Below are 25,322 nucleotides of genomic sequence, written 5' to 3' on the forward strand. Positions count from 1 at the left end.
TGTCATATAAAGCACTTCATTCTTTCCACATTTGTGCTCATGTTATCTTATAAGTTGACTTCTGATAACTATAATTGGCAAACAATATATTTGAAACCCTCTTTTAGGGCAAAGATCAAAAATATTTCAAAATTGTTCGTAAAAATCAGATTTATGGGTCATAATTTCAATAATTTCTCTAAATTGCTTTACAAAATTTTTTCCTAAAACTTGAATTTCTTTTAACATTTTTTCAGGTCCCGTCGATAAATATCGTGTACGTAAAAAATTTCCCCTGCCGCCCACCATCTGGGATGGTGAACAGAAAACGCACTGTTTTAAAGAACGTACAAGAAGTTTATTGCGTGAATGGTACCTACAAGATCCCTATCCGAATCCAACGAAAAAACGAGAATTAGCCAAAGCGACGGGTTTAAATCCAACACAAGTGGGTAATTGGTTTAAAAATCGAAGACAAAGAGATCGAGCAGCGGCGGCGAAAAATAGGTAAGTTTATAACTAGTAACAGATAATATGTATTAACTCACAGCCACAATAAAAACACAAGGTGGACAAGTGTTTTTTTTTGTGAGTTTGTAATAATGAACAGAGCAAAAACTTTGTAATGTTGTAAAATGTGTAAAAAAAAAGTTATTAAAAAATAGTAATACTCGCAATAAATAAGTAATAATGCTGATAATTATAAGAAAAAAAAATATAGTAAATAAACCACATTATAGTTTGTTTGGAATTGTGTGTGGTTTTAGCTTTTGATACTTGGTTTATTAAACACACACAGTGCCTGTGTCTAACGTACAAACAACTGACGGTTTCAATTGTTACAATATTTTTTTCATATTAATTTAACAATTCAGTTTTTTTTGTGTAAATCTTAGAGACATATTTACTGCTTAACTTGTTATGGTTTAGATTGTAGTTGTTGCTGTAACCGGATATCATTAACTTATAACGTGAAAACTGATACCTTTAGCCAAGTCATTACAACCTCTAAATCAAGTCAAAACGATTTAAAACATTTGCATTTCTCTCTCTCTGGTAGTTTTTTTGTATGTGAATGTATTGTATAGATGATTTTAATAGCAACTGCTAACAAACAATTGTGGTTGTAGTATAGTATAGTTGGTAAGAACATTCGTTCATACATTTGTTGGCTGATCCATTCATTTGGCCTGTTTGAAATGCAAACATTATGCCGCTGTGTTGCGCTGCTGTTGTGATGTGGTATGATGTCTTTTAAGTCTTTCCATTTCATTGATCTTATACCGAAGCCGCCATTTGATAGCAATAACTGACTAACTACTACTACTACAACGACTGACTATGACTTTATACGCTGTTTTTATTGTTTTTGTTAGTAATGATGACGTATATACGCACACTTTATTAAAGTTTTAACAAGACCTCTATTTCTGTTTACTTCCTCTTCATTTTTAGACCTTACCTGGCCTTAGGTTGTAGAAATTTTACTACAAGAGTTTACAATTACAATTGTGGTCTTCTAGTATTTTAGCCACATGAATAAAATGACCGCTAGGAATGCTGTAACATGTTTTTTATATATAGTTTTTTTTATATATAAATATATTCCTGGAACTTTCTTGTTTGTTAGAGATCTTTAAAAGAGTTTAGTTTTTTTGTTCTGGTAGCTTTAACATTTTTTATGAAAATTTATTTTTCTCTTTTTTTGTTTATTTTGTTTTTGGGTTTTCATATAAACTTTCCCATGTTAAAAGTAGCATTGTATGCAGTTAAAATACAACAATTTTGCCAGAAAACAAAGAAAAAAATTTAGTTTTAGTGAAGATCCATTAAGTGTGTAAATGACAAGGCAGAAAATATTAGTAGCAAGTAAAGTTTCTCTGCAACTCTTCTTTGCCAAAATGTTAGCAAGTGGCAGCAACCGTGACGTAAAGTTACTGTGGGTTTTCAACCAAATCATCAAGATTTTTTTTTAAGAATTTTTCTTAATAAATATGTTTTCACCAAAGCTTAATAAAATGTCTTTAAAATGCTTTCACTTAAATGTCGTTGCATGATTTTACTTGATTTATCGAAGAGGAATAACTTGAAGTTCCGTAATGCCCAAAATCTGACTCGATAACCATCTATTGCATTACGCATGTAAACCATAAGAAAATTCCTCAATAACTGTATAAAGGTCCACTTTTCCGATTTCAAATTTCTTAAGTGTTGATTAGCGCAGGACAAGCCTCTCGAAATTAGTCGTAATAACACATGAAAGTACTTTTAGAAAGATAAAATTTGACCCCAATTCCCAAAAGTTTCCATAGAAGTAATGATCCGTGTTTACTTGCATGCCGTTGCATGATATGAACTTTTAGAAAGAGAAGAAGAGGAAAAAAATAGAAAAAATCTGGCGCGAAAATTGTCCATTGCCTTAAGAATCAAATCCGTAAGAAAATGGGCAACTTCCTCGATAAGGGCGTGCTTTAAACATTCCAAATTTGGTTGTTGAATCGTGTAGGACATGCTATCGAAAATAATCTTCAGTTTGTAACCTAAAGGATTCAAATCTGATCTTCTGGCAGATGGTTAAGCACTAAACGAAGTTAAATTAGGAAAATTCTTTTGAATTGTTTTATGATCTAATGATGAATCGCGCTAAAAGCTTCATGGTTTGTTTTCCAACAAAGTGAACAAAAATGGAATTTAACCACAGATCCAGTCAGATCAGGCTTGATTTTGCTTGACTTTTTAAAGAAGAGAGAATGCTGTCTATTAAGTCAAAAGTGTAAATGGAAGTGAACCTAAAAGACATTGGTCATTCCATCCAGGATAACCAAGGAAACTGTCCATCGCTGTATGCACTAAGTCCGTAAAAACATTGTTCACCAGTTAGATAAATACTTGCTTTAAAGATTTCAAATTTGGGTGCCTAATATTGGAAGTCATTATCTTGAAAATAGTCTTCAGTTTGTAATCTTAAGGAATCAAATTTAGACGACCAGTGGTTCTAATATCCCTCGAAATAAAGTTGATTTAATTCTTAGGATTTTGTCTTATAAACTGGGGCTGAGACATACTGAAAGGTTCGCTTAGAGGCCATTCTCTCGAAAATAATTTTCAGTTAAGGAATCAAATTTCGACAAAATTCGAGAAGTTCAATCGTCACCCGATATAAAATTGATTTAATTGTTGTATCATCATCATCGAGATAAAATTGATTCAATTCTTGGTATTTTGTCTTATAAACTGGTGAAAGTCCCGCTGAATGGTTTGTTTAGGAGACCATTCTCCCGAAAATAGTCTTCAATTTGTAATCTTAAGGAATAGAATTTGAACGACCAGAAGTTCAATCATCACACGAAATAAAATTGGTTCAATTGTTTCTATAATCACTCGAAATAAAGTTGGTTCAATTCTTTGGATTTTGTCTTATAAACTGGTGAAAGTCCTGCTGAATGGTTTGTTTTGGAGGCCATTCTCTCGGAAATAGTCTTCAGTTTGTAATCTTTAGGAATCAAATTTGGACGACCAGAAGTTCACTCATCAACCGAAATAAAATTGATTCAGTTGTTGGGATTTTGTCATATAAACTGGGGAAAGTCCTAATAAAAGGTTGGTTTTAAAACAAAGGCACAAAGACTTCATAACTTTCATCAAATCGTGGACCTTGATGGGACTATGTTTCACGCTAACTATTGGAAGTAGTTACTAGAGTACGAAAGTTCATCTACCCTGCTACTGTGGTGTCCGGAGGAGTCGCATATATTGGAATCAATTTGAAATTATATAGAAATCATTAAATGAAAACCTCTTTGTACTGCAGAAACCGCTTGTTCGATCATACAGTCTAAAATTTTGTTTCACGAAAGACACCCACACAGTAAAAATGATTCTCCAATTAACAGAACCCCCAATATTCAGCGGTGTGATTGCAATATTTGCTGTTTTCGTAATCAATTTTAAACAGCTTTAAGAGTTGTAAGAGTTTGAATACTTCTCAGACAACTGTGATAGTCAACACATCACCATGATCAATTTGACAGATCAATAAATTACTAGTAATCCTAAGCATCACATTTGCTAGAATACAACTTGGAATGACTGTTCTTTCTAGTTATAAATAGTCAATAGTTCAAAAAGTTCTAAAAATTTGCGTATTTCTCGGGCAACTTAGACAGTTAACCACTTCACCATTATCAATTTGAAAGATCAACCAATTACATGTGATCCTAAGCGCCACATTTCTTCACTTCACAACGAGAATACGACTTAAAGAAGTCAAACTTTTTAAAGCGCGCATTAAATAGAATTATCAAAACTGTCAAAATGGCAAGTAGGTATGTTCAGTGAATTCTTTATGACAGAACTTAGGAAAGTAATATGGCAATTTTCTAGCTTGGGATCTACCCCTAGATATGTACACTTCTAATAACTTTACCAAACCCACTGTGCAATTCACAACGACCTGATATTGCGCAATTATTAAGCAGCAAGAAAACATATCATGATCTTTAAATAGTGGCATCAGCAGACCAAATAAAAAAAAACAACACCAAATGACTCCTGCAAAAGCTTAACAAACTGTAAAAAGCCCAAGAGAAACTTCGCATATTTCAAGCAGTTCACTTTGATGTATTGTATGACTCTGGTATCTAAAATGAAACAACTCGAGATGAGTTGGTGTTTATTGAGTTAAGTTTTTCCTCAAAACTCATCTTCAGTTTGTATACTCTAGGTTTTTTTGCTTTGTGAAGACATCGACACAATAACTCATTGATTCCAACATTAATTTCAAAATGAGGGGATAAAACAAGAAAGCAAGAAAAAAAAAAAAGAAACAGAAGCGCTTACTTTTCTTGGCTTTTAAATAAAAAATCTAAAACTCTCTTAAGTATTTGTAGGCTTTGTAAAGTTTTTTATCAAAGTTTCATCGGGATTTTGTGTTTTTTCTGAATACACACTTATCAATATTACTTGTTGTGGCTCATCATCATTAGTCCAGTAATAATTGTGATTATAATTTAATGGCGGTGGCGGCAGTTAGACGCACTCGTCAATTTCTTCATATTTTTTTTCTTATTTAACATTGATTTAAAAGGCTCTTTTTTCACTCAGGCTTTAGGCCTCAAAATTACTTGAGCATTAAGTCTTGGATTAATGGTCTTTACATTTACTACTATATGTATATACAAATTGTAAGTAAAAATCAAACATTTAACAACCTGTGTTTGGTTTCTTTCATATAATATTTGTCTAGTCATTGTATGAGTTCTTTTTTTCAGTTCAAACTAAGGACAATCTCTTTCCCATCTTTAGGAAATTTTGATTTCCATTTTTTTGTTTTATTTATAATGAAAATCATATTCAAGTCAAACTGATATTTGAGTATGTTCATGCATGTTTTTAGAATACAGACATTTTTAAAATATACATATTTGTTGTAGTTCTTCTTTTTACACTTAAAAAATAATTGTTAACCATTGGGCTACTACCTACTGTTGTGGCTATTGGTCTCTCTTATATTTAAACAAAACTTTTTTCTTTCAGCCAGCTGCAATATTTTCTCATGAATTTTTGGTTGTTAGTTGCCTAGGAAAAAGGGTTTTTATTTTGTTCATCGATAATATGAGTATATTTTCATCAATCTATGGCTTTTTTATTTGTTTGTCTTTAGACGTCAGTTCTATTTTGTTGATCTATGGATCAGTATCTTATATCAATACTAGTATTGTGCAAATAATTTCCTGCTCAAATTTCATTCAAGTTAATCCTTTGATTTGTATCAAAGGTGGTTGAAAAAATAGAGTTTTGTTCGAAATCTGTAGAAAATGTCCAAATTGTCATCGCTACTGTAAGCAATTCACTGAACATACTCAATCACCATTTTATTAGTTTTTGATGTGACATTTATACATCAATCAAATGCTTTTGGCTCCTGTTATTTAAAACTAGACCACAGGATAGACTGTAGATTAGACTATAGACCAGACTATAGACTAGACTATAGACTAGACTATAGACTAGACTATAGACTAGACTATAGACTAGACTATAGACTAGACTATAGACTAGACTATAGACTAGACTATAGACTAGACTATAGACTAGACTATAGACTAGACTATAGACTAGACTATAGACTAGACTATAGACTAGACTATAGACTAGACTATAGACTAGACTATAGACTAGACTAGACTATAGACTAGACTATAGACTAGACTATAGACTAGACTATAGACTAGACTATAGACTAGACTATAGACTAGACTATAGACTAGACTATAGACTAGACTATAGACTAGACTATAGACTAGACTATAGACTAGACTATAGACTAGACTATAGACTAGACTATAGACTAGACTATAGACTAGACTATAGACTAGACTATAGACTAGACTATAGACTAGACTAAAGACTAGACCATAGACTAGACTATAAACTAGACTATAGACTAGACTATAGACTAGACTATAGACTAGACTATAGACTAAACTATAGACTAGACTATAGACTAAACTATAGACTAGACTATAGACTAGACAATAGACTAGACTATAGACTAGACTATAGACTAGACTAGACTATAGACCAGACTATAGACTAGACTATAGACTAGACTATAGACCAGACTATAGACTAGACTATAGACTAGACTATAGACTAGACTATAGACTAGACTATAGACTAGACTATAGACTAGACTATAGACTAGACTATAGACTAGACTATAGACTAGACTATAGACTAGACTAGACTAGACTATAGACTAGACTATAGACTAGACTATAGACTAGACTATAGACTAGACTATAGACTAGACTAGACTAGACTATAGACTAGACTATAGACTAGACTATAGACTAGACTATAGACTAGACTATAGACTAGACTATAGACTAGACTATAGACTAGACTATAGACTAGACTATAGACTAGACTATAGACTAGACTATAGACTAGACTATAGACTAGACTATAGACTAGACTATAGACTAGACTATAGACTAGACTATAGACTAGACTATAGACTAGACTATAGACTAGACTATAGACTAGACTAAAGACTAGACCATAGACTAGACTATAAACTAGACTATAGACTAGACTATAGACTAGACTATAGACTAGACTATAGACTAAACTATAGACTAGACTATAGACTAGACAATAGACTAGACTATAGACTAGACTATAGACTAGACTATAGACCAGACTATAGACTAGACTATAGAGTAGACTATAGACTAGACTATAGACTAGACTATAGACTAGACTACAGACTAGACTATAGACTAGACTATAGACTAGACTATAGACTAGACTATAGACTAGACTATAGACTAGACTATAGACTAGACTATAGACTAGACTATAGACTAGACTATAGACTAGACTATAGACTAGACTATAGACTAGACTATAGACTAGACTATAGACTAGACTATAGACTAGACTATAGACTAGACTATAGACTAGACTATAGACTAGACTATAGACTAGACTATAGGATACACTATATGAAATTTGGTAAGCTTATACCTTAACGAATGTTACTGAATGTTTCCGCTTGGATTTATGTATCGATATCACATTCATATACCAATTACTCAAACTTCAAACACTCCTATTTATTTGCCATTTATCCCGTTAGTATTATATAAGTATCGACACTTAAAAGAACTGTCTAATAGCACTAAAGGAAAATTTAAATAAAAACTGTAAATATTTACTTAAAAGCCTTAAAAAAAGTAAGACAACCCCTACTTCCAGCAGCTAAGTACTCTCTGCCTCTTAAACTAAATAACACAAAAAATCCTAATGAACTATAAAAATATCAACAACATTAACAGCAGCTATTGATATAACAAAAATTCTATATCACAAATACTACAGAAAATATAAAGGCAACACAACGAAGAGGAAAAAAGGGCAACAAATTTGTTTTACAACAAAAATAATCAAATCAAACAAATTTGATAAAGACCCCAAATAACATAAAACTTGTCGTATTCAAATTCAATAGAATTTAAAAAAAAATATAAAGAAATAATCACTTAAACGAACAAATTGAAATGATGTTGGAACAAACAAACAAAACCAACCAACTGACAAAAAACAAAGGTGACAATTTACAACTAACAAGCGGGTTTTTTTTTAGTTTAAGGGATGATTTGCCTTTTAAAAGTTAAAACTGACATATGAAAGTGTTTGTGTTAGAGAAACACAAAATATTTATTTACTTAATTTTTTGCGCTTGATTTGTTAAGTGTTTTGAAAAGCGGGAAGTAAAGATACAATTTGAATATTTGGAAGATATGAAGTTTACAATATATTGTTTTAACAATTTAAGTTTAGTTTTGTTAGGGGAAGGAATTGTTAATTTTATTTATTGATTTAAAGAAAAGCTTTACAATTCCCTAAGGAGTTTTAAGGTTTTTATTTTACACTTGTTGTCTATTATATTATTTGTTTGCTTTCTTAACTTTTAACATTTCATATCCGTTTATACTTATAAACGAATCTGTATATTTGATGTATTTTTTACTTATATGACCCTCACTTTAAATTTATATGTATGGTTACATGTGTTTTTTTTTAATTTTAACTTAACAATCAAACGGTAGTTGAGAAAATCAACAAAATTATATGATAAGTGCCCCCAAAAGGTATAAAAGGTATTATATGTATGTGAAACTGGTGTTAACATAGAAATTCATTGGTTAGGGGAAAAAGTCAATTCGTACGACAACAACTATTTAACGCAGTACGCTTAAGGGATTCTAAAACTCCGTTGTCAAGTTATACAGCCTATATTGTTCAAAACAAACAACACATTTTATAATGTAAGGGAATCAGATCTAAACTACTAGAAGGATTATTATAGATTAAAACACATTTGAGTTAGTTTTCTTTAATTATGCAAAGAATGGTCTATAGTCTCATCTTTAGTCTTGACTATAGTCTGGTTTATAGTTTTAACTATAGTCTGTTTTCTAGTTTTAACTATAGCCTGGCCTAAGTCTTGACTATAGTCTGGCCTATAGTCTTTACTATAATCTGGCCTATAGTCTGGCCTATAGTCTTGACTATAGTCTTGACTATAGTCTGGCCTATAGTATTGACTATAGTCTGGCCTATAGTATTGACTATAGTCTGGCCTAGAGTCTGACCTATAGTCTTGAGTATAGTCTGGCCTATAGTCTTGACTGTAGTCTGGCCTATAGTCTTGACTATAGTCTGGCCTATAGTCTTGACTATAGTCTGGCTTATAGTCTTGACTATAGTCTGGCCTATAGTCTTGACTAAGCTGATATATATTGTTGGATCTATGACAGTGAATGACATTGGTGGCGCCATTTTTATTGCATAATTTTGAATTAAAATCTCTTTAAGACTCAATGACGAAGCTGAAATATCAGTGATTCAAAGGGCAACGAATTGGCTTTAAGAATATCAAATATAAATATCAGAATTCTTACTATCAAATCTCAGTTTGGTGTATATTCCACCTCAAAACTTGAATATGCAGGCCGAAGTGAGATGGCAAGATATTAACATATTACTGTAGAGTCAAGGGTTTTTTAGAATAACTAGAGAAATATTACTTTTGATAGATCAATTCTCTGGTTTTAGTCTCTCGGATTTAAAGATCATACTTTGAAAGATGTTATGAGAGACTCTAGGATTGTTAGTCATATAAAAAAACTTGCATGATCAATAGGTCTCTGTGGTGTAGAATGTCTGATACAAGATCAGCCTATCTATATATAGGTCTTTACAGATCAAACTTAAGCTATCTCGTATCAGCCATGGAAAACATGCCAGATGCATCGGTCTTCTATACAATAACAATCCTACAGAAGATTGTCTGATCGAAGATGAGGAAGTGACGGTAGCCCATTTATCTATGAAATTGTCTGGTTGGTTGGTTATCGTGGTACAGTCCAGTAGTGTCGCAGGGACTCCGTTTTGACAGAACCACTCGTCAGATGTAGTACTGTATAGTATTAGATCCAACCTGTAGTCGTAAGAAATCTCTGGAGTTTTGATTTAGATTTCTTACTGAAGTTTGGTATGAAGAAATTGCTAAGGAAACTGTTTCTCTTAACGGCTAGAGCACTGTTTTCGCAAAAATGAAGATGATCGTCCCTTCCTTTTCCCGCAACTGCGACTCTATTTATTAAAGGCGAATCCCAGACAACTGGCATGTCTGCCTAGCTCCCAGTATCCAGTTATTACTACTATCAACCTCGATATATCCCGTCTATTTGGGGTTATATGTTGTCTTGTGTTTTTACCATTAAAAGAAGGCCACAGTAACTTGGTCGCTTTACATGTGCCTAGCGGCGAGAGCAGGGCGTTTGCAGAGAAGACCATCTCTTCCTTTTTGCAGCCTTTGCAACTGCGACAGTATTCATTGAAGGGGAACTCCAGACGACTTGCATGTCTGTCTAGCACCCAGTATTCAGTTATTACTGCTATTAACCTCAAAGGCCACAATAATTTGGTCCCTTTACCTGTGCCGGCTAGAGCAGTTATAAGTTATCTCGTGCGTTTCTCATCGAAAGAAGGCCACAATAATTTGGTCCCTCAACATGTGCCCAAACTATTCCATCTATTGTCAGCCTTTTGATGAATATGGGATAAAACCTGACAGAGTTGTAACTGAAACGCCGTTGGAGATATCCAGAGCAGATCTCGTTCTGGCTAGCTCATCTGCCTGTTCATTTTCATAATAGTTCCTATGCGCAAGGTCCCAATTCAGGGTAATGTTAGACAGCTGACCCAGGCAGATCATTCCTGCATTGTCTGACTAGTAGGGACGTGATAGTGTAATCTGTAAGGGTCCTAGTGATATATTCGCACAGTACCCCTACACCACTCCGTCCTGGGTTCCTCAGTCAAAGCTCGTATGTGGGGTAATAGTGTCGGATGGTTGCCTCCAGATTAAGGACACTATTCCTTATGTTCTTGATCTCCAAATTCCGTATTTGGAAACGTTAATCCTTTCATCATCAGAATCAAAAAGCAATATCTCTTTAAATTGTAATAAATCCCTGATTATGAGGAATATTTATAAAACTATTTCTTTACAAGAAATCTAACTTTGAAAATTACTTTTTCCCTTCACCAAAAAGCTGATCAATAAATACTGGTTATTTTTCACATTATAGCATTTATTTGAGATTGATTTTTTTATAAAATACAAAATTTCAAGTACCCATGTACCCAAAAGAAAAAAAACCCAGTCAATTTAACAGTAGTTGTTGTTAACAACAAAATAATATAACGTATTTATGATGATGGGTACTTCAAAATCAACAGCAACAACAAAAATTTGTAATTGATTTCAAAAACATCCGTTTTAAAAACGACCGATTTTTGTGTAAAATAAACATTTTGACAAATAGTACTTGAATAATTCTTCGCTTAAGTTTACATAAAATATTGACAATTTGATGAGATTTTTTATTTTCTGTTTTTTTTTTTTTGCTTAAAATTTTGTTGGATCATTCACCTTATTTTAAGATTTAGTTTGAAAAAAAATTGTGAAATTTTGTTTGATATAAAATGAAACTCATTTAAAATTTGTTAATAAAATTTTGTTAAAGTGATTTATGGCAGAAAAACAGAGAAGTTGTTTGTGCTCATTCCTTAGACATAAAGCAATAGGGGGGTTCTCAAGTTGTTATAAAAGGAAAATATAGCAAACTAAGTTTTAAACTAAAATTGAAACTCAAAAAAACTCCCGACTAAAGCTTAAAAAACTCTTGATGTATTTTTATTAAAAGATACTTTGCAAGTTTTAGGAGCCACCCTAATATTTAATACTCTGCTATAGAACTATTAATGTGTTGGCTGTCCAGTTGGTCTATGTGTTCATTCATTAATTTATTTGGTTTTTTTTTTTGCCAGCCATTTATTTATACAAACAAGTCTGTAGTTTTTTGTCCAATTTTTTTTTTATAAAAAGTGTTTTTAGTTGATTTTTTTATAAATTCTGTTCAATCTTATTAAATTGCTACTTATGGCTCGTGTTGGCAACACAATTATTTTTATTCATTTTATTATCCAAAAAAATCACGCAACTTAACAATCGGTTGTTGCTGTTGTTGTCTTTTCAATATTTTATTTTGAATGTGGGACGTTGTAGTACCATATAAGTGAGTGACTGAGTGAGTGGAATGAATGACGGATGCGTGTGAATTGCCGCTACTGTATCATTGTCGTGTTTGGTTAAATGTAATCAAGCAAAGGTGCCGCCTTAAATGGTTTTCCAAAATCCAGTAGAAATATCATTAGAAGTAAATAACAGCAGTAGTAGCAGCAGCAGCTAAAGCTGTCGTAGACGAGACACCTAATCAGTCACTGGAAAAACTTTGTTTTTTCTTTTGTTTGTCGACAAATTTATTGTGAAATAACATGATTTGAAAAACAAATTTATCATAAATGATTAAAATCATAATATTTTGGGAAAATGTTATAGTTTTGAGAAGTTATATAAAATAACATATTAGAGCTAAAGGGACTAAAATTAGGAATTAATATTTGGAACAGATTTCCATGAAGATTTTAAGTCTTTAGTCAAGCATTGTTTATGATTTTTTATTTAAATTATTAGTTAATTTAAATATAAAGATAAGTTTTTTTAAGATAAACAATATTTAATATTAATCATACGCCTAGTTATACAGCAAAAGTTATGTTTTCCTGTTAAAGCTTAGAATTTCTAAACTAATAAACCATTTTTTAAAAAAAACTTGGTTTTATTATAGATAACAAGGCCGTCCTTGAGAATATCTTAAAAAAAAACATATAATATCTTATACAAAACCTGCTACTGTGGTTCAAAAGTTAGTTCATTTTAAAGAAAATTTCCGAAGATATGTATTTTAAAGAAAATTTTTATAAAATTTTTTATTTTTCCCCTCTTAAAGTTACTATTTTAACAAAATTTTTCCTACAAATTTGCTTTTGAAAATAATTTCCCCAAATTTTCCCAAAAAGGATATTTTCTAAAATTTCAATAAAAGTTTCTAATATTTGTAATTAAAGAAATGTTAACAAAAGAAATTTCTCCAATATTTTATATTTAAGAAAAATTCCCTAAAACTTTTCATTTGAAAAAAAAATTTCCCCAAAAATTTGTTATTAAAAAAATGCAAAAAATTTAATTAATAATTATGGAAAAATTTTCATAAAATTATATAAAATTATTTTCACAAGAATCCATTTATTAAACAAATTTTCCAAAATCTTACTGAAATAAAATTTTCCTAAAAATATATTTCAAAAATTGTTTTTTAAACCCAATTTTACCAAATTTTGCTTTTGATACGAAATTTTCCCATAGTTTTCCACAAAATTTCTTAAATGAAATTTTCATAAAATTAATTTCTGAACAAAACTTTTCAAAATGTTTTATTTAAAAGAAATTTTCCCAATTTCCTGGAAATCTCAAAAAATTTCTTCAAAAATCTGTTTTTAAAAAAATTTTCCTTTAAGATTGTTATTTAAACAAAATTTTCCCTTAAATTTGCTTTTTAAAACGAAAATTCCCAAATTTTTTTTTTTAGGAAATTTTACTAAAAATTGTTATTTAAACCAAATTTCACCGAAATAAGTATTTTTAAACGAAATTTCCCCGCAATTTGTTATGTAAAAAAAATTCCCCAAAACTGTTTATTTAAACGATTTTTAAACAAAATTTATTATAAAAAGAAATTTCCCCATTTTTTCTTAAATAAATTTTAATTTAAAGAAGATTTCCATAGAATTTTTTATTTAAAGAAAATTTTAATTAAACAAAATTTCCCTAAAATTAGTTTATTTAAATGAAATTTCCCCCAAATTTGATGTTTTAAAAAAAATCCCAAAAATGTTTTATTTAAACTAAATTTTTCAAAATTTGTTTAAAAAAGAAATTTCCCAAAATTTACAAAATTTTGATATTTACAAGAAATTGTTAAAATTTAAACAAAATTTGATTTGGACAAAATTTGTTATTGAAAAGAAATTTCCCAAATTTTGATATTTAAAAGAAATTTTTAAAAAATGTTATTTAGGGTCTCATTTTATAAAACGAAACGACAAACGTTCAAAAAAAGTTGTATGAAAAAATTCAAATTTTCAAAATTGCCCAGTATTCTTTATACAAATTTTTTACGTTAAGGAAAGTTTCGTTTTATAAAATGAGGGGGTTAAACGAAATTCATTAAAATTTTTTTCTTTAAAAATAATTTTCTTAAAATTTCCAAAATTTTGTTATTTAAAAGAAATTTTTCAAATTTAAACGAAATTTCCCCAAAATTTGTTATTTAAAAGAAATTTCCCCAAATTTTTATATTTAAAAGAAATTTTTTCAAAAATTTCCCAATTTTTTTTTTTTGGTTTAATTTGTTTTTAAGGAATTTCCACAAAATTTGTTATTTAAATAAAATTTCCCTTAAAATTGTGATTTAAACCAAATTTCCTCAAACTTTCTTTTTTAATCAAAATTTTCAAAAAAATTATTTTGACGAAAATTTCAAAAAATTATTTAAACATTTTCATTTTAAAAAACCTCATAAATAAAACAGATCATTATTACCTTTAAATACTTATATTTGCCTTAAAACAAACAGCAATTACTTTCCATACAAAAACAATCAAGCAGAATAATTACTTTTTTTATTAAAACAAAACAAATTAAGACAAAATTAATTGATTCCAATTTGCAAAACAAAAAAGTTTAATAAAAAAAACATTATTTAAATATAATGAAAAAAAAATAAATCTAAAAAAACAACTTATTTTTATTGGAAAACAAAAACAACCAACAACTAACAAAAAGACTGATCATATTACCACACGGACGAGATATTTTACTTAAAAAAACATATTTCAATTAATCTCAGAAGTTGCAGCAGCAGCAGCAGAAGCAACACGAAACTATCAAAAACAAACCCATAATAATAACCAAACTATATAGAAAGGGTATGGAATGGAATGGAATAATACTCTTGAAGCGCTTGAATGTGTGTACCTTTTGTGAAATGAATATATTTCTTCTTTTCCGTATAATATGGCTGACATGAGCCGATTAAGAATTTTTTTTCTAAAGCATTGAATTTCAATGGCAAGATGTCATATAAATATAAGAAAACCAATATATGTTTAAGTTCTATAAGGAATCATAACGCTTCATATATACAACCAACCAAGTGATGTTTGACTGTGTGTATGATGAATATTATTATTATTATTATATGGTCGTATAATTACGTGTCACTTAAGGTAGGTGCCACTGGATCGTATTACAAAAACATACATATTTAAACAAACAAAAAAAATTAAGCAAAAAAAAATGTTTTTACGAACCCTTTTCTTTAACAAAAGCTCTGCTGGACTCTGTTGGTCTTTTAAAGTTTAAAAAAAAATTATATTGACAAAAAATTAATACGAAAAAAATACTTTAGCCGCACAAAAATAATGTTAAATCAATTGTGTGGAAAATATTAAAAGTTTTTCATTCAAGCGTGCTTTAAGCACAAGGGACAAGTATGTTAACAAAAAAATAACCAAAAAAAAGTCATTGACTTAAAATACAGGGTAAAATATAAAGGAATTTAAAACGGAAAAGGTTCTTTTTATTCATATTTGACTAAACTTGACCAGGTCTTGAACCCATAATTTACAAAGTTACAAAAAAGTTAAACCCTAATAATTCATTTGAACTATAATTGTTGACTTAAGGTAAGCTTTAAAGAAAAGCTTGTAAAAGCTTTGTAAAAGTGTAATATGTAGTTTAACTTTTAGTTTATGTTTCTATAATCTGGGGGACCTCATAGGACTAGAGAGTACTACATCCCCCTCCTATTGCTTAAAGTTAGAGTAAAATCGGGTCTTTATAAAAGTGTTATTAGTTTAACTTCCAACTTGAGCTTCTATAATCTGGAGGACCTCATTGAACTAGTGAGCACTACATCTCCCCATTGAACCATATATAAGATATGAGTTGGGACTTACACTGGAACAGCGCTTTACTTTAAGAGAATTGACACGTCATACTAACATAGAACATGATCGATCGCATATCAGACCCATAAGTTGTCGGTAACTCTGAGCCACTGATCATGGCCTAGAACAAGCATAGAGCAAATACCCGTAGAAATTCATTGCAACACTGTTGGCTCTAAACGGGGGAGAAAACGGGCCGATTCATAATTCAGGAAATCTGAGACAATGTTTCCAGATAGAACAGCACGGGAGACTGAACGGAACCTTAGAACAAGCATCCATAGAAATCGGTTGCTACATGGATGACTCTGAACACGGCGAAAAAGGACCTGGGGTTTTAGATAGAATATCCAGAAACAGAAGGATACTAATGTCTACTTAATCACAGCTAGAGTGCCAGGGAAAAGTCCATGAAATATCGGCATGTTTAAACTGGATTGGTGCCAACAGAGGTGGACATTTATACCGACAGCTAGAAATCAATTAGGGCAATTCTCAGCTGATAATAAATTTAAATCTTAGACCATATACGATACATAATTTATCGGAACTCTAATCCGAGATAGAATATCATGACCGGGTGGTATATTTGAGCAAATATCCCTAGAAATTCGTTGCTACAAGGTTGGCTCAAAATGGGGGAATAAAACGGACCTGGGGTTTTACATTGAATATTCAGAAACAGAAGGATACTAATGTCTACTTAATCACAACACTAGCTGCCAGCCAGAAGTCCGTGAAATAACGGAATGTTTACACTAGATTGATGCCAACAAAGGTTGACATTTAGAAGATAATCAGGGCAGTTCTCAGCTGGTCGAACGCAATTTTAGAACAAATACCCATGGAAATTCGTTGCTCAAAACTGAGGAACAAAACGGGCTGGGTTTGGAAGGGGCTGGAAGGATATTAACATCTAGTTAGCCACAACACACTGTGAAATAACGGATAATTTAAACTGGATTGATGAATATGGTGCCAACAGATGTTGACATATTTAACGACATCGAGAAGGCAATTAGGGTTAAATCTAAGGGGCTATGGAATATATAATTTATCGGGAACTCTTCGACATTGCTTCCAGTAGAATATCAAGGCCGAGTGGAATCTTAGAGCAAATACACGTAGAAATTCGTTGCGACAAGGTTGTCCCTAAACAGAGGAACAAAACGGATCTAACCTCTACTTTATCACAACACTAGCTGCTAGGATTCAGAATCCAGTTTAAAGTGGATTGGAATAAATATGGTGCCAATAAAGGTTGACATATTTACCGATAGCCAGAAGGCAATTAGGGCAATTCTCAGCTGATAGTAAGATTAAATCTAAGGCCGTTTTGGATCGCCAGAGGGCCTTAAATGAATAATCTTTCAGAGTTACGCTTTGCATCATTTTTGCGAAATTAGATCTAAATATTTTGAAAGCAATGTTTTTCCAGATTAAATATCCCTGAAGATTGGTTGGAACATTTTAAGGCAATACGTTCAGGAATTTGAGTTTCTTAACAGCAGACTATAAAGCATACGATCTTCCTTTCAACCTAACAATTTCCCAAAATAAAGTTTCTACACAGAAAAATATCATAAAAATTTCCAAGTAAAGCTAAATAGGCACTGGTAGTTTCTGACCTTAAAAGGATTTGAACTTGAGTCTGTCCAATCACCCTGTTTCTACGCAAAAACAAAAAATAACTTTAAAGTGTGCTAAATATCAAGTAAACTGAGATGTTACCATTGACTTAATATTTACTTGGAAATAAAAATTAACCTTGAATAATAACCAGAAAAAGTATCAAATTTTATTTTAAACTAAAAAAACAGTAGGGGAAAGGTAAAATTATTAGCTACTTTGATTTAGCCATGTCTTCTGGGAAATATAAAATCAATAATTTCCAATTACACAGACCTTTACAATAAATATTCAAACATAAAGTAGAAAAGGTTCCCAGGAAATTTTATTTCTCAAACTTTTACATGGTAAATGCTTAACACAATTATATTTTCACACGTCTTACAAGAAGCTCTGGCAAACATACATTTGATATGGTTGTCTGAAACATTTAATGGCTATTTAAGACAAATTAGTGCACAATGTAAGACAAATTTTAGTTTTGAAACTAAGATATCAACTGTTGAAACCCCCTTAAGGGAAAGGCAGCGATAAACGGTCGAAAAAAAAACAACTCAATTTAGAAAATACTACTACCATTTAGATTATGATATCCCACTAATCTTCTGCACCGCATGGAGTGTTATGAAAACTAAACCGTGTATTTAAAGGGCTTTACTTTCAAATGAACGTCTGTCCATCGTTTATACGTTTAAGTTGCTGTTTCAAACCTTTTGAAAGGTTTTTTTTTTTAAGAAAAACATTTTGATTTTAGTGTTTTTTAAGTGATGTTTGTATACAAGACATTCATCTAAACATCCAAATGTCCATAAAATGTGAACGCTATTAATCACTCAACACGAACATTAAACGCTACCAAGGCGGTAAAACTAAAACTCAAGAGAGAAAGACAAGTCTTCATCAAAACTGATCAACTCACACGAGCCTAAATGTGTTAAAATTAAAGAAAGAATATAAACAACAACAACAGCAAAAAAAGTAGATCTCAAAAGTGAATGATGGGATTAGGTGTTTTGTTACTCTAGCAGGCCACACCAACTAACAGACCGACAGACAGACAGATAACCAACCACACGAACCACAGATAATTATGACAATGTAAGAATAACAGCATGATGCCAACAACTAAACATACCGAATCACATATATTTTATATACATACTTCCCCATAAAGCCCCCCAGTCACAAGATAAATGAACGACATTAGTAAAGTTCACAGCACAAAAATGACCAAATGACCATTCACTTAAATTTCCTACAAAACACCTTAAAAATGAAATTATAAAAATATATACGAAAAAAAAAGACAGCCGCGAGAAAGAAAGAAAAACAACCAACGAAATTTAGTAACTCCCAGAGTAATCCATAGCAGCAGTAGTTTTTTCTTTGTAGTTGGCTTTGATGACTAAATTTTTGTGAAAAGTGAGACGACGACGTCGTTACGCCAGACTTTAAGGCGAAATTTTTTTAAAACGTTTAACTAATCATTAGTCGACCCTTTCACAGATCAAGCGAAACTCTTTGCAATTATTTAACTGTTTCACTTGTAGTTACTTTAAAGTTACTAAAAGTACCGACTGGCTGGTAAACTTGACTATATGGGAACATTAAAGTTAAACGGGGTGAAAGATCTCTGCCAAACATTTATACAATTCATTCATTATTCTTTCTTTCTCTTTCTTTTAAAAAGTCAGACGAGACAGACATTTAAAGCTAATGATCAATTAATATTTAATAATTTCATTAGAGAAAAAATAATAAAAATCCAGAAAAGGTTATGGAAATGTTAAGTAGTAAACGATTATGTTAGTTTAACTTTCTAGAGTTTCTTTACAGCAAGTTTAATCGCATTTCGTTGTGGATTATACCCGAGTATCCTATCTCTGGATGAGTATTCGTTTAAGGCCCTCTGACGGTCCAATACGATCTTAGATTTGACTTTATCATATATATAGCCTTATAGCTGTCGGTATATATGTTAAGGTCGCCCTAATTATACAGATCCAGTTTATACATTCCCTTATTACACGGACTTTTTGTGATTAAGTAGACCGTAGTATACTTCTGTTTATGGGTTCTCTGTGTAGAACCACTAGGACCGTTACACATTTCGTTATTATATGGATTTGTTGTGATTAAGTAGACCGTAGTATACATCTGTTTATGGATTCTCTGTGTAGAACCTTATGCCCGTTTTTTCGAAAAGTTAAGATTTAAGTTAAGTTAAGATTCCGCTTAAACATGATTTTCTATCTGGGACTCAAAATTCCCGACAAATTGTATGCCTCGAGACAAGACAAGACATTCCCAGCAGTTCGACTAAGAGTCAATGCATCCGAAAAAGACAGTGATTTCCACTAACATCTAATCACCTGGTTGGCTCTAATTCGTCTTTCGTCACGAACGTACTCTTTGCAAACGAGGCTGAAGATAATCGTCGCTCCCCTCTGCAAGCGAGAGAGTGGACACTTGAAAAACAAACTTCAACTTTTTGTCTGTCTCCTTGTAATCTGTGGGGTGACGATTGACTTCCTCGTGGCTAGGGGTCACCATAAGTGGTAGATTAAGAGGTTAGTTCGAGACTGTTCTGCCGAACTGCTAGGTTGCTTAGTTACACACACACACACGGGACACGTAGAGGTAGAACAAACTAAAACATACCCGGATAAAGAAGGGAACCAACCGCAAGCAATTGAATCCCTATGCAATCTGTTATTGTGACTCATTCGCAACATATCACTCCTATGAAGCAGCCGGTTGAGTCAGCAATAAACCCGAAAACTAATTCAAAAATATGTATTTCACCAACATGTTTCATCGCATGTTTCCGGAAGGGACCTCTCCGAAAATCAAAACTATACAAAATCCTAGACAGTCTCCGGCGGGCAAATGGTGATGTCAGATTGGTTAGGTTCCACAACCACCACATGTTCCCGGAAGGGAGCCCTTCAATAACCAAAACTAAAAATGTCCTAGACAATGTCCGGTGGGCAACTGGTGGTTCCAGATAGGTTAGGTTCCACCAGCCCTCCCATAACCAAAACTTAAAAAAGTCCTAGAAATGTGCCGAGGTCAACTAGTGGTTCCCTGGTTAGAACGCAAGTCAAATTACTTTTCAGTTTCTAGTACTGGCAGACTAGAGGTACTATTTACTAGCTCATGGATTGCAATAACACCAAGGTTAGGTCGGTTCCTCAAGATAACATGCCCCGAGGGGTCACTTAGTTAGGGCAAAATAAAAGACTACGACTTTTAAACTTTTTTCTGAAAAAAATTTGGTTGATCAAAAGTCGATTTATAGAACACGCTGTGCACCAGTCTACAAATGGTTAATTGTCGACACTTTTTGATCAAAATAAGGTCCATTTTAGCTTCAACTGTAACTTTATATATATTTTATCTTTACATAATCTTAAAATAATCCAAAAATCTTTCCTTCCTTTACTTTTAGATTACAACACAATCAAAACTCTGGCATGGGACGTAGACGACCCGATGGTGCTCCCTCTCCTACACCCTCCGACACCTCAGATTCGGACATATCGCTGGGTACCCATTCGCCTGTACCCAGTAGCTTGCATTTACAACACAGTCCCGGTTCCACCTCGAATGGAGCCAACGATCGTGATGAGAGTTTAAGCGTGGACGATGATAAGCCGCGAGATCTCTCTTCCTCCTTGTCATCAACCAGTATACCTGCATATCCAACATCGGCATTGCCACCAACCTGCTTGCCCGCCTTTAAATTAGACGCAGCAGCAACGAGTCTCTTTAGTGCGGGTTATTTGCAAAGTTTTGCCAATTTCAAAGAAATGACCCAACAGTTTCCCATACAACCCATGGTTATAAGACCACATCCTCAACTGCCGCAAGCTTTGGCCAGCCTTAATGGCAATCATTTACATCCGAATTATGCCTCTACCGCCTATGCGGTAGATTGTTCAACACAAGCAGCAACCGCAGCGGGACAACCACCAAAAATACGCGTCAATTCACCCGAAAAACTTAATTCAGCAGCCAATTCAATAGCGGCTACACTAACCGCGGTAGCTCATCCACATCTGGCCCATCACCACCATCATCATCATCACAATCACCCTGCACCTCCCTCAACCATACAGGAACACTCCAGCAGTCCCTCGGCCACCTCTACTACAACCAGTTATCATCATAACGCACAATTGCTACATCGACCTTTTTCAACATCGCCTGATATTAGTCATAGTGCCACCGAAATAACATGATATCGTGCAAGAGTACAGTGAAATGATAATAAATCCCTAGAGGTTTTAGTGTACAGTTCGTGCAAGAGTGAGAAAGGTCGTTAGACAAGAGAGAAACAAACCCTTAATCCTGAAAACGTAATATTTTCTTTATTAAGAATTTAATTATTATAAAACAAAAACATTGAAAAAAAGATTTAAAGCAATCATTGTTAGATAAAGAAAATATCAAAAAATTAAAACTTTAATAAAAAAAAACGAAAACACTCGGCAAAAAAATTAGTTAAAACATTTTAAGTTTTATAAAAATTTAAGCGCAAACAAACTACAGGTGTAAATTTTTTCAAAAAATTCCTAAAATTTATTTATAGAATATTTTTCAATTTCCAAGATAATAGTTTTGAAATTATAGAGAAATTAATTTAAGTTTTTTATAAAACTCCTGACTTCGTTCAACGCCTGTAGTTTTAATTGTGTTTAGGTTAATTTAAAAAATATTCTTTATATTTTAAAAAATAATTATTATACATAATATTTAAAATTTTTTTTATATATATTTTATATAAAAATCCTAAATTTAAGTAAATTTTGTACATTATTTTTGCGTTTTTTTTTTCAAATATTATTTTGCTTTAGTTTTATAACTCCTTAAAGCACTTTATTCTAAATAAATAAAATTATTAAAAAAAAAAAAAAAATATTTTTGTCTATAAATTATTTTTTAATATTCCTCCCTAAAATGCACTCTTTATAGATCTTTCAAAATTTTTTGGATTTTTGAAATGTCATCAATTTAGATTTTCTTTAGTTTTCATTTATAACCTTAACATACAATATAATTTTTTTGAGTGTATGATTGTAAATAGTTTGTAAGATTATATAATATTACAATATATTTAGTAAATAGAGAGCTTATTATTAGAATGCAATACAATTAATAATAATAATTATAATAATAAAAATGAGTTAAAGAAAAATATATATAAAAAAATATAAAAACAACTAAAAATAAATCAAAAAAATCTGAGTTTTTATTTAAGAAATTTGAATGAGAAATTAGCGGGATATTGAAAAAAGGTTATACTATGTTTACACGCCAACATAATTTGTAATTCAAATTATTTTTCGTAAATTAACCCCAATTACGAATTGAATTGTCACACAAAACTTTTCGAGTGAATTTCTTTAATTCAAATTGAATTAACAACAAATCATTGTAATATAAAATATCTAACGGTTTATATCTTTATATATTAAAAATAACTGTTTATTGGATCTCTATCAGTAAAAAGTTTAAATTTAGAAGGTCTTCACCATTTTAAGATCTCACCCCGTCGTAAGACGTAACCTCACTTTCAGCTGAAACTAAAGCAAGCGTTTAATAAAAGTCTTTGCTACATATAAGCTGATTTGTATCAGTATCGCAGAATAGTCAGCAGATCCGGTTTCGTGGGTTACTCGCCAATCAGCGATTTCACTGGGAGGCCTTGTGATACCCTTAGAATTACCATTCACTTATGTTTAGAGTTTGGTATCCCTCCCTAATATCGTTGACTATATAGATCCTGCGGTTCACGTGAGAACCAGCCGGTATTGCTAATAAAAGCGATCATATTTACACATCTTTGACACAATTTAGATCATGGAAAAAGGCTTTACCAAGATAGAGTAGTCTATGCTCTTGTAAGGCTGAACAGTCACATAGAAGGTGTTGTACCGATTTCTCTTTTTCTTCGTCCAAACAACTTCTACATGTAGCTATAACTTCTACAGTAGCTATAACGTGGGTAGTCCATACAGAGACCAGTAATTATACCCGTGAGAAGCCTAATCGATTTCTTACTTAAAGACAAGAGAATTTTCCAAAATCAAGAAAAAACTCTCATTTGACATTTTAGGTTAATTTTTGAATCATTTATCTATAAATAGTGGTGATTTTTTAACATTCTCAATTTTAGAATAAATAATAAATCAAATCCAAATGGTAGGTGTCGTGTAAACAGCATACAGGGCTGCCGTGGGAACATAATATTAGATTTAGTCGCAGCTTTTCGTATTGTCTAATGTTAGCTAATATGCAGTTCAGTAAAAGGTTTAATCTAAGAAATACAAACTCCAGTCTTAACTCTATTTACTATTAAGTTTGACCAACAATCTTTGAAAGTCCAGAATCGCTGGACTTAAACTATACATTTTAATAACTTATTAACCAATTTAAACTTTAAATTCAAGTCTTAAAACTGTTTCATATTAATTTTGATAACTGTTCTTAAATTGATCTAGAAAAGGTTTCATTTGAGGGTTTTAAAATAGTCCACGCTGAGGACTTTAAATAACAAATTAACGTTTACAATGATCATTGTAAACGTTAATTTGTTTGTCGGGCCCAAAAGGTTCAAAAATACATCATCGCTAACATATTTTTTCTCTTAACAGTCTTTTTAGTGTGATTGGATATCTGGAATATTTTACTCCATAACTTTTATAAACACTTACTAATTTGTTATGAAAAAAATAAAAAAAACAGATTTCTGGAGATGCGGGGCATCGATCCCCGTACCTCTCACATGCTAAGCGAGCGCTCTACCATCTGAGCTACATCCCCATGTGAAAACTTCAAACCTAAAATTACTTTTAAATTCAAAAACTCAATTTCACAATTTCATGCCATTTTATAAAAAAAGGGTTAACAGCTGGCTCAATGGTCTAGGGGTATGATTCTCGCTTTGGGTGCGAGAGGTCCCGGGTTCAAATCCCGGTTGAGCCCGTTGATTTTTTTTAATATATTTTTTTTCAAATTAAATTATTTTATAAAATATTTGAAATAATTTTTTATAAAATTTCTTTAAAATTTATGTTATATGTATAGCTGGCCTTGAAATGAGGTTTATTTCTGGCAGATTATCAGTTGGCTCAATGGTCTAGGGGTATGATTCTCGCTTTGGGTGCGAGGGGTCCCGGGTTCAAATCCCGGTTGAGCCCGTTAACTTTTTTTATATAATTTATTTTCTTTAAATTTTTGCTAACAAGATTTTTAACAAATAAGATCAAAGTCAAAACTTCCCTGGTTCAGTTAAAATTAGTTTACTGAAGTAAAACTCTGACTAGAGAAGATCAAACATTAATTTTAAAATGGATTTTTAGATTTCGATTCAAAGCCCTTATAAGTTGGATTAACTTAAAATTACCACAAATTACAATATAATATATACCAGGTAATGTATTTCAAGGTTTCAAAGATATTCTCGGAACTCTTTTTAAAGTACATACATATTTTATTTCCACTCTTAGGCATTTGCAAAATTTACTTAAACATTAAACATTAGGCGCCATCTACATGGATACGGATATTTAGGGTCGTATACTTGTTATTTTTAGTGTTTATTTTCAAAATACAGTAGTTTTCCGATTTAACGACCATTCAATTCTACGAACATCGCATTTAACGAACAAGCTAATTTTTCCTACTGACTACCTTAAATAACGAACAAAACTTGT

General features: G+C 31.8%; 1 protein-coding gene and 2 non-coding genes across 3 annotated transcripts in view; all 3 read left to right on the forward strand.

Moving 5' to 3' along the window:
* LOC119616111 (protein Optix) overlaps window positions 1-22,280 on the forward strand; it is a 30,582-nt gene extending 8,302 nt beyond the window's left edge. The window contains exons 3-4 of the mRNA XM_037972316.1: window positions 237-486; window positions 21,053-22,280. Of these exons, the coding sequence (XP_037828244.1) occupies window positions 237-486; window positions 21,053-21,845 (1,043 nt within the window). The 3' untranslated portion in view covers window positions 21,846-22,280. The remainder of the gene's footprint in view (window positions 1-236; window positions 487-21,052) is intronic.
* Window positions 22,281-24,519: 2,239 nt separating this feature from the next.
* Trnap-ugg lies at window positions 24,520-24,591 on the forward strand. Its single transcript has one exon. It is a non-coding gene; the product is annotated as a tRNA-Pro (tRNA).
* Window positions 24,592-24,734: 143 nt separating this feature from the next.
* Trnap-ugg lies at window positions 24,735-24,806 on the forward strand. The gene has a single exon. It is a non-coding gene; the product is annotated as a tRNA-Pro (tRNA).
* The last annotated feature ends 516 nt before the right edge of the window (window positions 24,807-25,322 follow it).

The sequence above is a fragment of the Lucilia sericata genome, unplaced genomic scaffold (assembly GCF_015586225.1).
Source record: "Lucilia sericata isolate MDLA Ls3-8-SP2 unplaced genomic scaffold, ASM1558622v1 Contig000058F_arrow, whole genome shotgun sequence".
NCBI lineage: Eukaryota > Metazoa > Arthropoda > Insecta > Diptera > Calliphoridae > Lucilia > Lucilia sericata.